The 13,039-nt window shown below is 39.1% G+C and overlaps 1 protein-coding gene across 3 annotated transcripts in view; it reads left to right on the forward strand.

The window, feature by feature from the left end:
• UNC80 (unc-80 homolog, NALCN channel complex subunit) overlaps positions 1-13,039 on the forward strand; it is a 236,575-nt gene that overhangs the window by 190,470 nt on the left and 33,066 nt on the right. For all 3 annotated transcript variants that reach the window (XM_061204567.1, XM_061204557.1, XM_061204576.1), the window contains 4 exons: positions 7,147-7,317; positions 10,756-10,848; positions 12,257-12,292; positions 12,647-12,865. In XM_061204567.1, the coding sequence (XP_061060550.1) occupies positions 7,147-7,317; positions 10,756-10,848; positions 12,257-12,292; positions 12,647-12,865 (519 nt within the window). The remainder of the gene's footprint in view (positions 1-7,146; positions 7,318-10,755; positions 10,849-12,256; positions 12,293-12,646; positions 12,866-13,039) is intronic.

Genomic DNA, 13,039 nt, shown 5'->3' on the forward strand with positions numbered 1-13,039 from the left:
AATAAATAAGTACGGCAAAGGAAATAAAATTGAGTGACTACAAAGGTTATGTTTGCTAATATTAGCCTGTAATGTTCTGGCAAGTACGTTTTCAAAAACTAAATTTAGGGAACTTGTCATAGCAGAAGTTATGAAAAATATAGTAAATCTTCATCAATTTGAAATCCCCTAATTTGGAAGTTGTGAAGTGGCTAACTTGTTTTAGTCTTGTTTAGGAAATATCCTCACATGTAACAGAAATTAATAGCAAATAAAATTTCAGAAAAGACATTTAAGCTATTTAAGAAAACTCCTTTCAAGGAGCAATAAGAACTTCTGTCACACAAAGAGCAGGAAGAGAAATCTTGCCTGTCATTTTGCCAAGTGCAAGGAATCCAAAGGACTCACCATGGAGAGTGTTATTTCCAGTTCTAGGATGTTGGCTCTGATCTGATTTTATTTACATATATATATAATATGTGAAATGAAAATCAGTCTCATCTCTCTATTAAAATAGGTATACTAAAGGCAGAGACAATAATTCAAATGAATTATGGATAGCCCCTTTTTATGTAATCTACTGCTTAAAGATAAGAGCTGCATTCCTTCCAAATGTTCCATAATTCTGGCTTAACCAACCCTATGGCCTTCCCTCCTCTTCCTTAATTCAACATTAGGAAATCTCTCCCTCTTAATTTCTCAATCTACTTTGATCTTTTCTTGTAATAGCTAACCCATAAACAAAGCATTAGATTGTATTCTACCATATTCTTAGTATATGTGATATATCTTCCAATGCCCAATATAGTGCTGTATTCCATAGGTGATATAACAATATAAATTTATAAAATGAATGAATCAGATAACAGCCAACGGTTTCCATGTTCCTATTTCTCTCATTTGTAATTCTTCTTGCATAGGCCTTTGTGGTGAGAAAATAGTTTGAAAATAAAAATATGGATTAGTCATAAACGTATCACAGTTTTTGCCTCAACTTTCTTTCTTTTGAGAGAAGGATGGGCTAATAAATTATTCCAGGGTATTGCTCCTCTGTTAAGACTGCCAGATCTAGGTAGGTTATCACCTTTCTGATGTAAATTCAAAGAACTGAGACTACAAACTCCTGTCACACAAGGAATAAAATATAAATCTTATCTGAGTGTTATCTCAACTCAAGGATGCTGACTCTGATCTAACCCAGAGTCACCCGCATTGGTCCTACCTCCTCGGACCAGCTGTTGATCTCATGTGCTCAGGGTGAGTTGTGACTGACTCAGGTTTGAAGTGAAAGGGAAGATGACTGGTGAGTCTCCTGGTGAAACAAACAGAGAACTAGCACTTGTCCATTCATACCAGTACAGTTCTAACCTAATAGTCAAGCCTATCCTGAAACATCTATAGATCAGGTGATTTATGGAACACTAGATAGAGATGTATAACTGATCTGAAAGTAAAGCATAGGGATCTACTTGGGATGTAAAGATTGCTTGGGGCTTACAGATTTCCACATTACTTAAAATTCTTAATTCTCTCTGTTTGATCAAATCTCCTTATCAGTTTCTCATAGTCCTCCTTAAATCTACTTCTGGTTTTCAATTAGTGTAGAAAAATATTGACGCAACTATTGCAACTCGACTATTTTAACCCAGTGGATATTTTGACCCCAAGGATATTTTGACTACGACTTTATAAATACAAAAATCTTAATCATAATTATACCTATAAATTTTCATGAAGGGATTATTTTCTAATTTATTTATGCCAGTTTAATTCCTCAATCAGTCATTTTATGTTGCAAATAAGCCACTTTCAACTTTTCATTTTTATTTTATCAAAGTTCTTTTCATTGAAATTATTTTCTTTCTATGTAAAATTTATAATAAAGTTTACATTCATTGATTAAGTTTTGGGGGAGGACTTATTTTATCTTGGTCTGTATCAAACTTCGCTTATTAGAGTTTCTGTCATTTTGAGCTTTTGTGTTTCAGGTTTTGATCATTACTGCATAGTTTCCCCAAGTCAAATTTCAATGGTGCCCATAAGATGTAGTTTCTTAATGTAGAATAAATATCTGAAGCAAGATGTTTATTAAATAACAAATTCTACTCAGTGGTGTTTTAACAATTGTCAGTTTTATTTTATGTCAAAAATTCTTTCAGAATAGTTATTATGAATTGAATAAAAGACTGGGAATTTGTATTTTTAAAGTAATTAATGAAAAAAGCAGCAGACAACTGGTCAGACATTCCCAGACTGCTTTATTATTCAGGATTAATCTTAGAGTGTAATACCATTATTTAATATTCTTCCATCAATTTGTTCATTATGTACTATCTCCACACACACCGCTGGGACAGAGAGAGCAAATGGTAGGGTCAGAACATCCCGTTGACAAGCAGGGTGACCTCCGTCCCATCTCCACAGTGCATTTCCCAGTCCCCCCACTGCAAATAATCTCTCCTGCCTCCGGTCCCAGAGCAATTTATTTTGAAGTTTTCCCTTATGAAATCTCTTGCTCAGCCATCTCGAGGCGCTGAGCCAAGTCACCTTACCTCATCCTGCCTCTTACCAACCAAGTTTGTAAACATAAGGAGCCACCTGAAGAAAATGCATACAGTTTATTCTTACCACAGCCTCTGGTGTAAATCTCTGCTCTCCTTGCCTGAGCTGAGTATCACAGCCATCTTGAGGGTCCTCTTTATCCTTTCTCAGAAACTCCTGAAACGGTGTCAGTCATAAGAGTTGAGGTTTCTGGAAGGATCCAGTGAAGGGTGACTTCTTTCTTGCCCATGTTCTAAATAAATGAAGGAAGGCAGAAGGGAGGTTGAAATATCACCTTTACTACTGAGAAAGATTACGTAGGGGAATCAGGCTTGAAATAGGACTGCCCTGAGAACTCACAGCAGAGGATAGAAGCCCTGTTGGCAGGCTTTTCCAGGAAAAGGAAAAGAGCTGATCTGATTTTGCCCAGTATGTCTGTATCAATTTGCCCCTCAGGTAAGTCTTTGTCTTCTGCAGAACAGAATAGAGTAAAAGGGCAAAGAGGAACCAGGATTGAAATGGACTGAACTCTCTCTGCTGGAAGGAAACATGAGGAATGAGTAAAACATGCCACCCCCATCCCCAGCATTCCCACCTTATTTTGTCTTAAGCAGTGGGGATTAAACACTATGCCCCTGGTCAACCCTGCCTCAGGAAGGCAAATCTACCCTCTCTCAGGACGGTCCTCATCCTCCTTTCCTTGGGCTCCTCCTACAATATCACAGCTCCATAAAAGGTTCAAAAATGGATCAAAACCTTGCATTAACTTAACTCCAAGTCCACTCGATTCCTAAGTGTCAAAATACCCCCTCTTCTATTTTCCACTCCCAGCATATCCAGTACCATGTTATTAGGGTGGATCAGAGATTCTGCAGTGCGATTAAGTGATAACATGAAGACACTGCAATGATAAAATGTATAAAGATTCTCTAATATTAAAATGCTAACAGCATAGAGAAGCCCTAAATTTGACTAAAAAATCCTCGCATTATCAAATTCCCAATGAGATATGAAAGACACTTTCAAGTTAAAATCCAAACACATTGAAATCAAAAGGAATTAGAGTTCACAATCAAATTCTCTTGTCATTGTGAGTTAAAAGCCAGAGTCCAATACTGTTAAGCTAAATTAAAATTTTTTTAAAAAACCTCCCTAATACCTTATTCTGCTCTGTTTCAGCCAGAACTGTTCTTAATTCCTGGGTGGAGCCAGGATCTCTTAAGTAGTTGTTCCCTAGGATATGTTTCATGGGAATAAATTCAATTCTTACAAGACTTCAACATTTGTAATACCAAGTCCCTGTTGTGCTTAAATTTTTTTTTAAATAATGTATTTTATTTAAATATTCATACAAGAAAGTTTTTACAAATTGTAATTTTATAGTTTCATGAATGTATACAAAGTTAACACATCAGTGTAACTACCACTCAAATTGAAAAATCAGATGAAAGAACCGCTATCCTGATTTCCAACATCACAAATCAGCTTTGTCTGTTTCTGAACTCAACTACAATGAAATAATATGGTAGGTATTTTTTAATGTCTGACTTCTGTTATTCAGTATTATTTCATGAGATTCATCCACACAATCGTGTATAACAATAGTTCTTCATTTGTCTATAATATTCTATTGTATGGCTATGCTGCAATTTGTGTATTTCTTCTTTTGTTGACAGACATTTGTGTTGTGTTCAGTTTGAAGCTATTACTAATAATGCTGCAGTGAACATTTTTGTATATGTCTTTGTGGGCACATATATATGCATCTCTGTGGGTAGAAATGCTCTGCTAGATCATGGAGTATGTATATGTTTTGCTTTAGTAGATACTACCAAAAAGTTTTACAGAGTGGTTGTATCAGTTTTCACTCCCACCAGCAGTGTGTAAGTGTTCCAGTACTCTACAGCCTCATCAACACTTTGTATTGTCAGTCTTTTTTCTTTTAGCTATTTTTGTTGGTTTATAGTGATATCTCATTGTGGTTTTAATTTCCATTTCCCTCCAGCAAATTAAAAGGTTTGGAAGCCTTTCAGATTGTTTACTGGAATTCGGATATCTACTTTTGGAAAGGGCCTATTGAAGTATTCTACCCATTTTTTAAATGAGATTATCAGTAATTTTTATTTGATATATAGAATTTTTTTTAAAGAGTCTGATAGAAGTACATTTTAACTTATATAGAGTGGTGTGCTGGTAAACATTTAACAACCAACTCTCTGGGGGAAAGAGTTTCTGATATGTAGCATTGCCAATTTGCCAATATGTAGCAATTGCTGAATTCAAAATACCAGAATGACATCATTGAACGTGGTGTTGGAAAGAGATGCTTACGGTAGGCCTTTTTTTTTAAATTAATTTTTGTTGGCGTATAGTTGCTTTACGATGTTGTGTTACTTTCTGCTGTACAGCAAAGTGAATCAGCTATACATATACCTCCTCTTTTTTGGATTGCCTTCCCATTTAGGTCACCACAGAGCACTGAGTAGAGTTCCCTGTGCTATACAGTAGGTCCTCATTAGTTATCTATTTTACACATAATATCAATAGTGTATATATGTTAATCCCATCCCAATCTCCCAGTTCATCCAATCCCCCCCTTCCTCCTTGGTATCCATACGTTTGTTCTCTATGTCTGTGTCTCTATTTCTGCTTTGCAAATGAGATCATCTATACCATTTTTCTAGATTCCACATATGCGTTAATATACAATATTTGTTTTTCTCTATCTCACTTCACTCTATATGACAGTCTCTAAGTCCGTCCACATCTCTGCGAATGATCCAATTTCATTCCTTTTTATGGCTGAGTAATATTCCAATGTATATATGTACCACATCATCTTTATCCATTCCTCTGTTGATGGACAATTAGGTTGCTTCCATGTCCTGACTACTGTAAATAGTTCTGCAGTGAACCTTGGGGTGCATGTATCTTTTTGAATTATGGTTTTCTCTGGGTATATGCCCAGTAGTGGGATTGCTGGGTCATATAGTAGTTTTATTTTTAGTTTTTAAGGAACCTCCATACTGTTCTCCATAGTGGCTGCATCAGTTTACATTCCTACCAACAGTGTAAGAGGGTTCCCTTTTCTCCACACCCTCTCCAGCATTTGTTGTTTGTGGATATTTTGATGATGGCCATTCTGATCGGTGTGAGGTGATACTGCATTGTAGTTTTGATTTGCATTTCTCTAATAATTAGTGATGTTGAGCACCTTTTCATGTGTTTGTTGGCCATCTGTATATCTTCTTTGGAGAAATGTCTGTTTAGGTCTTCCACCCATTTTTTGATTGGGTTGTTTGTTTTTTTTGATCTTGAGCTGCATGAGCTGTTTGTATATTTTGGAGATTAATCCTTTGTCAGTTGCTTCAGTTGCAAATATTTTCTCCCATCCTGAGGGTTGTCCAGTAGGCCTTCTTGACTGGTTATTTAGCCATTCCAGCACACCCCTGGCTACTTGTATTTCAAATAACATCTCTTACTCTGTGGCTTATAATTTTACTCCCCTAAGGTTGTCTTTTGATGAACAGAGCTCTTCATTTTAATATAGTCCAATGTATCACCTTTCTCCTATTTTTTAGTGCTTTCTGTGTCCTCTTATGAAATCTTGGCTAACTCAAGGTTATGAATATATCCCCTTATATGCTAGGTGCTTTTTTGTTTTTATCTTAACATTTAGATTAACAAGCCATCTGGAATTAATTTTGGTATGGTGTAAAGTAAGGGTCAAAGTTTATTTTTCCCATAGAGATATCTAATAAGCAATAGACCCAGCACCATTTATAGAAAAGACTAGCCTTTCCCCATTGCACTGCAGTGTCATCTTTGTTATAAATCAAGTATCTGTGGATCTGTTTTGGACTCCTTATTCTGTTTCATATATCTATTTGTCTATCCTTGCACCAATATTATACTGTCTTAATTATGATAGTTTTATAAAAAGTCTGATGTCTGGTAATATGTCTTTTTACAATTATGAAATTTCCATCTTTAACTTACCTTGAAGTCTGTTTTGTCTCACATAATAGTTACATCAGCATTCTTTTGGTGTTTGCTCTTACTTTCACGTTCAACATTTCTATATACTTATATTTAATGTCTCTTGATAGCAAAATATAGCTGAATTTTTAAATTATTCACACTAGTAAGCAGCCATTTTCATACCTGCATCGCAGTGACTATTTCCAGACTAGACTCTTGCTGTAAAATTGCTTAAGTTTTAAGAAGCCAGCCTCCTAAAGAAGGGTTTTATTTTGTCTCAGATTTGTTGCAAATTACTGAATGGAAGCTTTGTTGATGATTGTGAAGCTTGTTTCTCTGATTGACTGAATAGCTCTACCTGTTACCGTTCTATTGTTCTTTCAACCAATTGTATATATGCTAACTCTCCGAAGTAGATAATATTCTTCCTAAATGCAGAATTTTATCACCTTTTATCCGGTGCTTAATTAACTAATTAATTAGTGTTGGTCGATATTTCCAGCAGCTTTAATTACTCTTGACTTGGGTGGAGTGGGAAGGGGATTCAGAATTTTCTAACTCTCTAGAGGCTTTTCATTTCTCCATGCTCCAAAATATCAAGTAGGATGTAAAAACGTGATTTGGTTTTCTGTCTGTTGATTAAAGTCTTCAGATGCTGATGGTCTTGGAAGCTTTGGTGCCATGTTACCTACAAAAGCTAAAGAGGCAAACGTCACAAGTGGAGACAGGGCCCGCTGCCCGAGAGGAGATCGCCGCCATGGCTGCTCTTGCGACATCGCTGCAGGCCCTTTTATACAGTGTAGAGGTCCTCACCAGGTAACCCCATCGGCAGAAATAGCCACAGCCATAAACTATATGTATCCACCAAAAAGATGAAGGTGGTGGCTAAAAATCTCTAAAACCCAGTTTTATTTACAGATTAGTTATCCAAACTCAGCTAAAACTGCAAACATTCCCTAAGTTGTTTAGATAAATAGTGCTCAGTACTCTAAATAATAATAATAATGATGACAATAATAATTATAATTGTTAGTATTATTATTCTACCATGATTGCTAAACACACATTCACATGTAGCTCCCCGAGCTTCTGTGGCAGTTTTAACCCAGCAGTAAACAAATCTTTTGTAAAAGGGCTAATTTAGTGAATATGAAAATGTGATCCACATTTTTATTAGCTCTTATTTTATGAGACATGATATGTCTGCAATTTCAACTAAGCATTCTTTTATTATTTTCCTGTTTGTAAAGAGCTGGGTTTATTTTTACTATAATTTCAGAAGCTACATAACAAACATAAACTACAAAAGTTTATTCTAATGCTAGAATTGATAGATTGTCTGTCGGACAGGACTCAAGAGTGCTGAGAGAAGGGACTGAGGGATTTAGGAATGGAAAGGTCAGTTGACACCAGGGTTCAGCCCTGAACAAAGTTCCAAGAAGTTAGCCCTGTCACCAGATTCTTGGGTACGGAAGCAGAGGAATTGAGTTGCCCTGTGTCAGGGAAGGGCTGGATTGATGAGGCCTGGGTGGGCGTTGGCGGGTGGGGGCATTAGTGGGGCTGGGGGGATGTCTGTGTACCAAGGATAGAGCGAGTGGGGATGGTAGATGCAGGACACTGTATAGTGATAGGCTTTCCTTTTCCATTGTCATCTAAAATCAGCTGGAAGGAGACGTTCCTCCCCACGGGTGGAGGTGGGGAAGCCTTCTTTCTGCATTGATGTCTTTGCTCCTCCATCCCAGTTGGCCATATTGTTAGCCTAAAATTCTATGGTTTACTCCCATCACGGGCACCAACTTCTCCAGCCCCATCTTGCTCAGTTGGTGAGGGGACTCGCTGTAACCCCTCAGTCCAAGGAGGACTTTTCCAGCGTGCACCAGCAAGTGAGAGGGGGAGTGAGATGGTTATTCATTAAGTTCAATCTATGTTTAGTTCCTGATCTTGCACTACATTGCCCACCGAGGCAAGCAGAACATAGCCCAAAGCCTTGGGTAGACTCTCTGCTGAAGTGCCCGCGTGCATCTAATCTGAGGAGATGCAAAGCAGTGGAGCAGGGAGCAGTGACAAACTGCCCATGAGAAACAGCCCCCAGGGCTTTAAGGATGATTTCCTGAAAGTCTGAGGGGGAAGAACATTACAAGGAGAAATACATGACCTACACCCTTCCTTCTGCACCCACCTGGTCATGTCACTAGTGCCTTCCTGTGACTAGAGGAGAGAAGGGCAGTCAATTTCCTTCAAGGGCCACTTGATTCTTTCTCTTTACAGTACGGAATGTTGATGCTTTCTATTCCCTTTTATAAGGATAAGTCAATTAACTTCTCCAAAACTGACTTACCAAAAATTCCACAAAGAGTTATGGATGGAGCTCTGACATTTGAAATTCTGTGGCCTTAAATATTCCAGTGTATTTAATATTCTTTTGATGGAGTGGAAGACTAGCCTCATTGGTTGGCTGTAATTGTTCACAACAAAATTGGCTTATTGTTTTTACAAAAAGAAAACGAGAAGAATACCACTTCACTTCCACAGTCCTAATGTACATTGCTCATGAAAAAAAAATTAGCCGTTCTATAGGTAGTAACACAGAAACAAGTATATTGCAAGTGTGTCAGTATTAGTTTTCCATTGTTGCATAACACATTACCACAGACTGAGAGGCTTCAAACTGAACGCATGTATTATCATCGCATGGTTCTGTAGGCCGGAAATCTGGGCAGGCTCAGCTGATCTGTCCGCTCAGGGTCTTGCAAGGCCAAAATCAAGATGTCAGTTGGTCTGGGCTCTTACTAGAACGATCTGGGGAAAAATCCACTTCTCAGCTCATTCAGGGTTTTGGCAGAATCCAGCGCCAGGCAGCTTTAGGTCTGAGGTCCCCTTTCCTTCCTGACCGTCAGTCAGGGGCCACTCTCTGCTCTTGGAAGACACTTGTATTCCTTCTTACACGACCCCCCCCAGTCGTCCAGCCAGCAGTGGTGCCTTGAGTCCTTCTCAGGCTTCAAATTTGTCTGCCCCTCCCAAGAGAAACTTTCTGCTTTTGAAGGGCCGATGATGAGATTAGGCCTACCCAGATCATTTCCCTTTTGCCATATGATGTAGCGTGATAACGGGAGTAACACCGGTGGGGCAGTGGGGGGAAGGTCTTGGGGCTAGCTTTAAATTCTGCCCCCTACAGCAAAGGCACCGAAGAGACGGTCTGGGGCGATTTTTAAAGGGTTCCTCTCCAGCCACAACCAGCATACAGAAAATGAGCATAACAAAAGCAAGCTTTAAAGAGTTCATGTAAGCAATTGCTTTGAAAAGCCTTATCTTCCTTTCCATGTCACAGATGACACAGAGGCAGTTTACCTAATACGAGCTGATTTGAACCTATTTCTTAGCATCTATAATAAATTACTGACTTAATAATAGATACTAATTTACTCACTTCCCTGGGTAGTCTTAGGTATAATTTTTTTTTAACTTCTTTATTGGAGTATAACTGCTTTACAATGGTGTGTTAGTTTCTGCTTTATAACAAAGTGAATCAGCTATACATATACATATGTTCCCATATCTCCTCCCTCTTGCATCTCCCTCCCTCCCACACTCCCTACCCCACCCCTCTAGGTGGCCACAAAGCACCAGTCGTATCTCCCTGTGCTATGTGGCTTCTTCCCACTAGCTATCTATTTTACATTTGGTAGTGTATGTATGTCCATGCCACTCTCTCACTTCGTCCCAGCTTACCCTTCCCCCTCCCTGTGTCCTCAAGTCCATTCTCTATGACAGGAATAAAGACCCAGACTTGGGTCTAACTTTGACTAGAAAGATTCTTTCCTTGTTCGATAGTTTCTCAGAAAAACAGAGTGGTTGATTATGGAGCAGGTGGCCTGAATGATATGTACACCCTTATCTTTTTCTTACTGTCTAGAATGGCTAACTTCCTGGTACCTGTGGAATTGAAAACATGAATTCTTAACTCTCACTTAATCAGCACAGACTTAGAAGTCTGATCTCAGGAATGTCTGGTTTGAAGAGTACTTGTTTATTACTCAGGAGCAAGAAATGAAAGACCTTAGATCGTGGTGAGCTTATAGACCCTTGGGAATCAGTGTTCCCTTTAAAGTGCCTTCCAGGACAGACTCAGCAGAGGAGTGTGACAGAAAAGGCCAAAGTCTTTATAAGCCTCTAGCTTCAAGCTTGCGTGAGCTGCAGTAACTTGAGGGTTTCATAAGTGTCTCCACTTCTGTGGTTTTGTTACTGTTGTTGCAGGCCCATGACGGCCCCCCAGATGAGCAGGTGTGACCAGGGTCATAAAGGGGCCACCACAGCCAACCACACCATGTCGTCTGGGGTGACTACCAGGTAATTCACTGGCTTTATTCTTCTGTGGTCTCTCAATGTCGTACAACCTGAATCTCAGCTGTTGCGAGTGAAAGGAATCCTGAAAATAGTCGATATTGAGCGTGAAAATCTCTAAGGAAAAGAGAAGAAGGTGAGAGTTGAGAGTTACACGAAAACACCTAGGCTTTTTTTGCAATTGTCACCTTCGTAAATGAAGAGAAGTAAGCCACCTTCAGAAACTGGCATTTATGTCCATTTGTTTGTGTGAATGTGCAAGATGTTCTCTGCCTCCTGGGTGGTCTTTGAACTATTCCAGTGTTGTTTCACTTGCCTCCAAGAAAAAAGCAAAGGAAACAATAATAATCAGGAGGTGGCTTCTCATTCCAGGGCAGTTGTTCAGAGTCACCTTTCTTTCATCTGGACAGATTTTCTACAGACATTTCATCCAAGCTTTGACTTAGTCCCTTAACTGATGCTTTCACAGTTGTTGACTTAATCACCTTCCCTCTTTTGGTGCAACTCAGACACTGGCTGCGCTAGTTAATACTTTACTTCATTCTGCCTGGGTTAACCTCTAAATACTCTGAGATAAAAATAAAAGTTTAATTAGCTGCCTCCTCCAAGGAAGATTTAAGACAGAGCAAACCCAAAATCAGCTAGGGAGAAAGTTCTCTTTTCCCAGTATGGAGTAATTAGCACAGAGATTATAAGGAAAAACTGAATAATTTTCTATTTTCTCTGAAGCACATTTTTAAATGTATATCATTATTTATGTAAACTCCCTGCTTATCATATATTTATGTTAAAAATGAAATAAGTTCCAAACTATCACATCAGATTTAAATTATCTGATGTGATAGTGTTACCTCAATTTCTCACATTAGGGGAAAATGATCATATGGGTTTTGAGTAATGAGTTTAAGTGATATTTAGGGGTTTCTCTAAGCTTACTGAGCTATGTTCAACACTAGATGAAAGGTGCCCAGAGAAAGAGGGCTTCTAAAGTCCTGTTACCCATCACTCATAAAGCAAGAAGTCTCTAGAACTGAACGGAAGTCAGCCATATTTCTTCCTAAAATATAGCACATGATGTTAAAACTGCAACTTAGATTCACCTCACCTTTAAAGTTTTCAAAAATTTCCTTCATTTGACCACATTCCATGAGTTTGTGTGTGTTTTTAGAGTATCTGTCTTTCCACAAATTATCTGGCAATGGAACAGCTTTCATGGCAGCTATAATTGCAGCATATGTGGTAGGCAAATGAAAGATCACGATTTTATATTTTAGGATTAGTATGTGTGTATTAGGGAGCTTACCAAAATGTGTAACTTCAAAGGCTTCTCATAAGAAAAAGTCGTTAAGAGGCCCCACCACAGGGCCCCTGTTCTTACTCTGATAGTTACGCAGACTGTTTTTCTGACTCCCAGGTACCAGGAACAAGGCGCCAAACTGCACTTTATCAGGTACAGAAAGACAACCTAATTTTGTACTAATTCTGTCATCTTGTGATAATTTGCCTTGTGAGCTGGGTTATGGTTCTGTCAGCTTTCTTTTCATTCAGGCATGGCATCCTACATCTGCATAAATCCTCAGGAAGTGGCTAATGTAAAGCCACTACAGTTTGGGATGACAGTCTCTTACAGGATGATGAACTTTCTTGATCCTTCCGATAAGGTTCTCCTAGGCCCCGCCCTGCTGCTTCATTAACTTGCATATAATATAAGGCATCATATTTTTCTTCAGTGTGATACCTTCCTCTCATAGTTGCCCCCCATACACCTTCCCAGACCCCCAGTTAAACTTTTATAATTCCCCAGAGAAAACCTGCACTTACTGGAGGAAGGGCAGGGCCTTCCCAGAGAGGAACTAGATGAACGGATTGCTCGGGAGGAGTTCAGAAGACCCCGGGAGTCACTGCTGAACATCTGCACCGAGTTCTACAAGCACTGCGGGCCCAGGCTGAAGATCTTGCAAAACCTGGCTGGGGAACCGCGGGTCACTGCCCTGGAGTTGTTGGACGTGAAGTCCCACATGAGGTACTGTCCTCATTTTCTCTGCCCCTGAGTGTGCACACGGCTTGGGCTGGATGTCTGGAGGGGGTTGGGGGGGGGTGTGCGGGGGGATAAATGTGGGGCAGGATAAAAACTTGAAACTGGCTGCAATTGATTGGTCTCCTGTAGCTTGGATGCATATCAAACAGGGCCCTCTGG

Source organism: Eubalaena glacialis, chromosome 1 (genome assembly GCF_028564815.1).
Source record: "Eubalaena glacialis isolate mEubGla1 chromosome 1, mEubGla1.1.hap2.+ XY, whole genome shotgun sequence".
Taxonomy (NCBI): Eukaryota; Metazoa; Chordata; class Mammalia; order Artiodactyla; family Balaenidae; genus Eubalaena; species Eubalaena glacialis.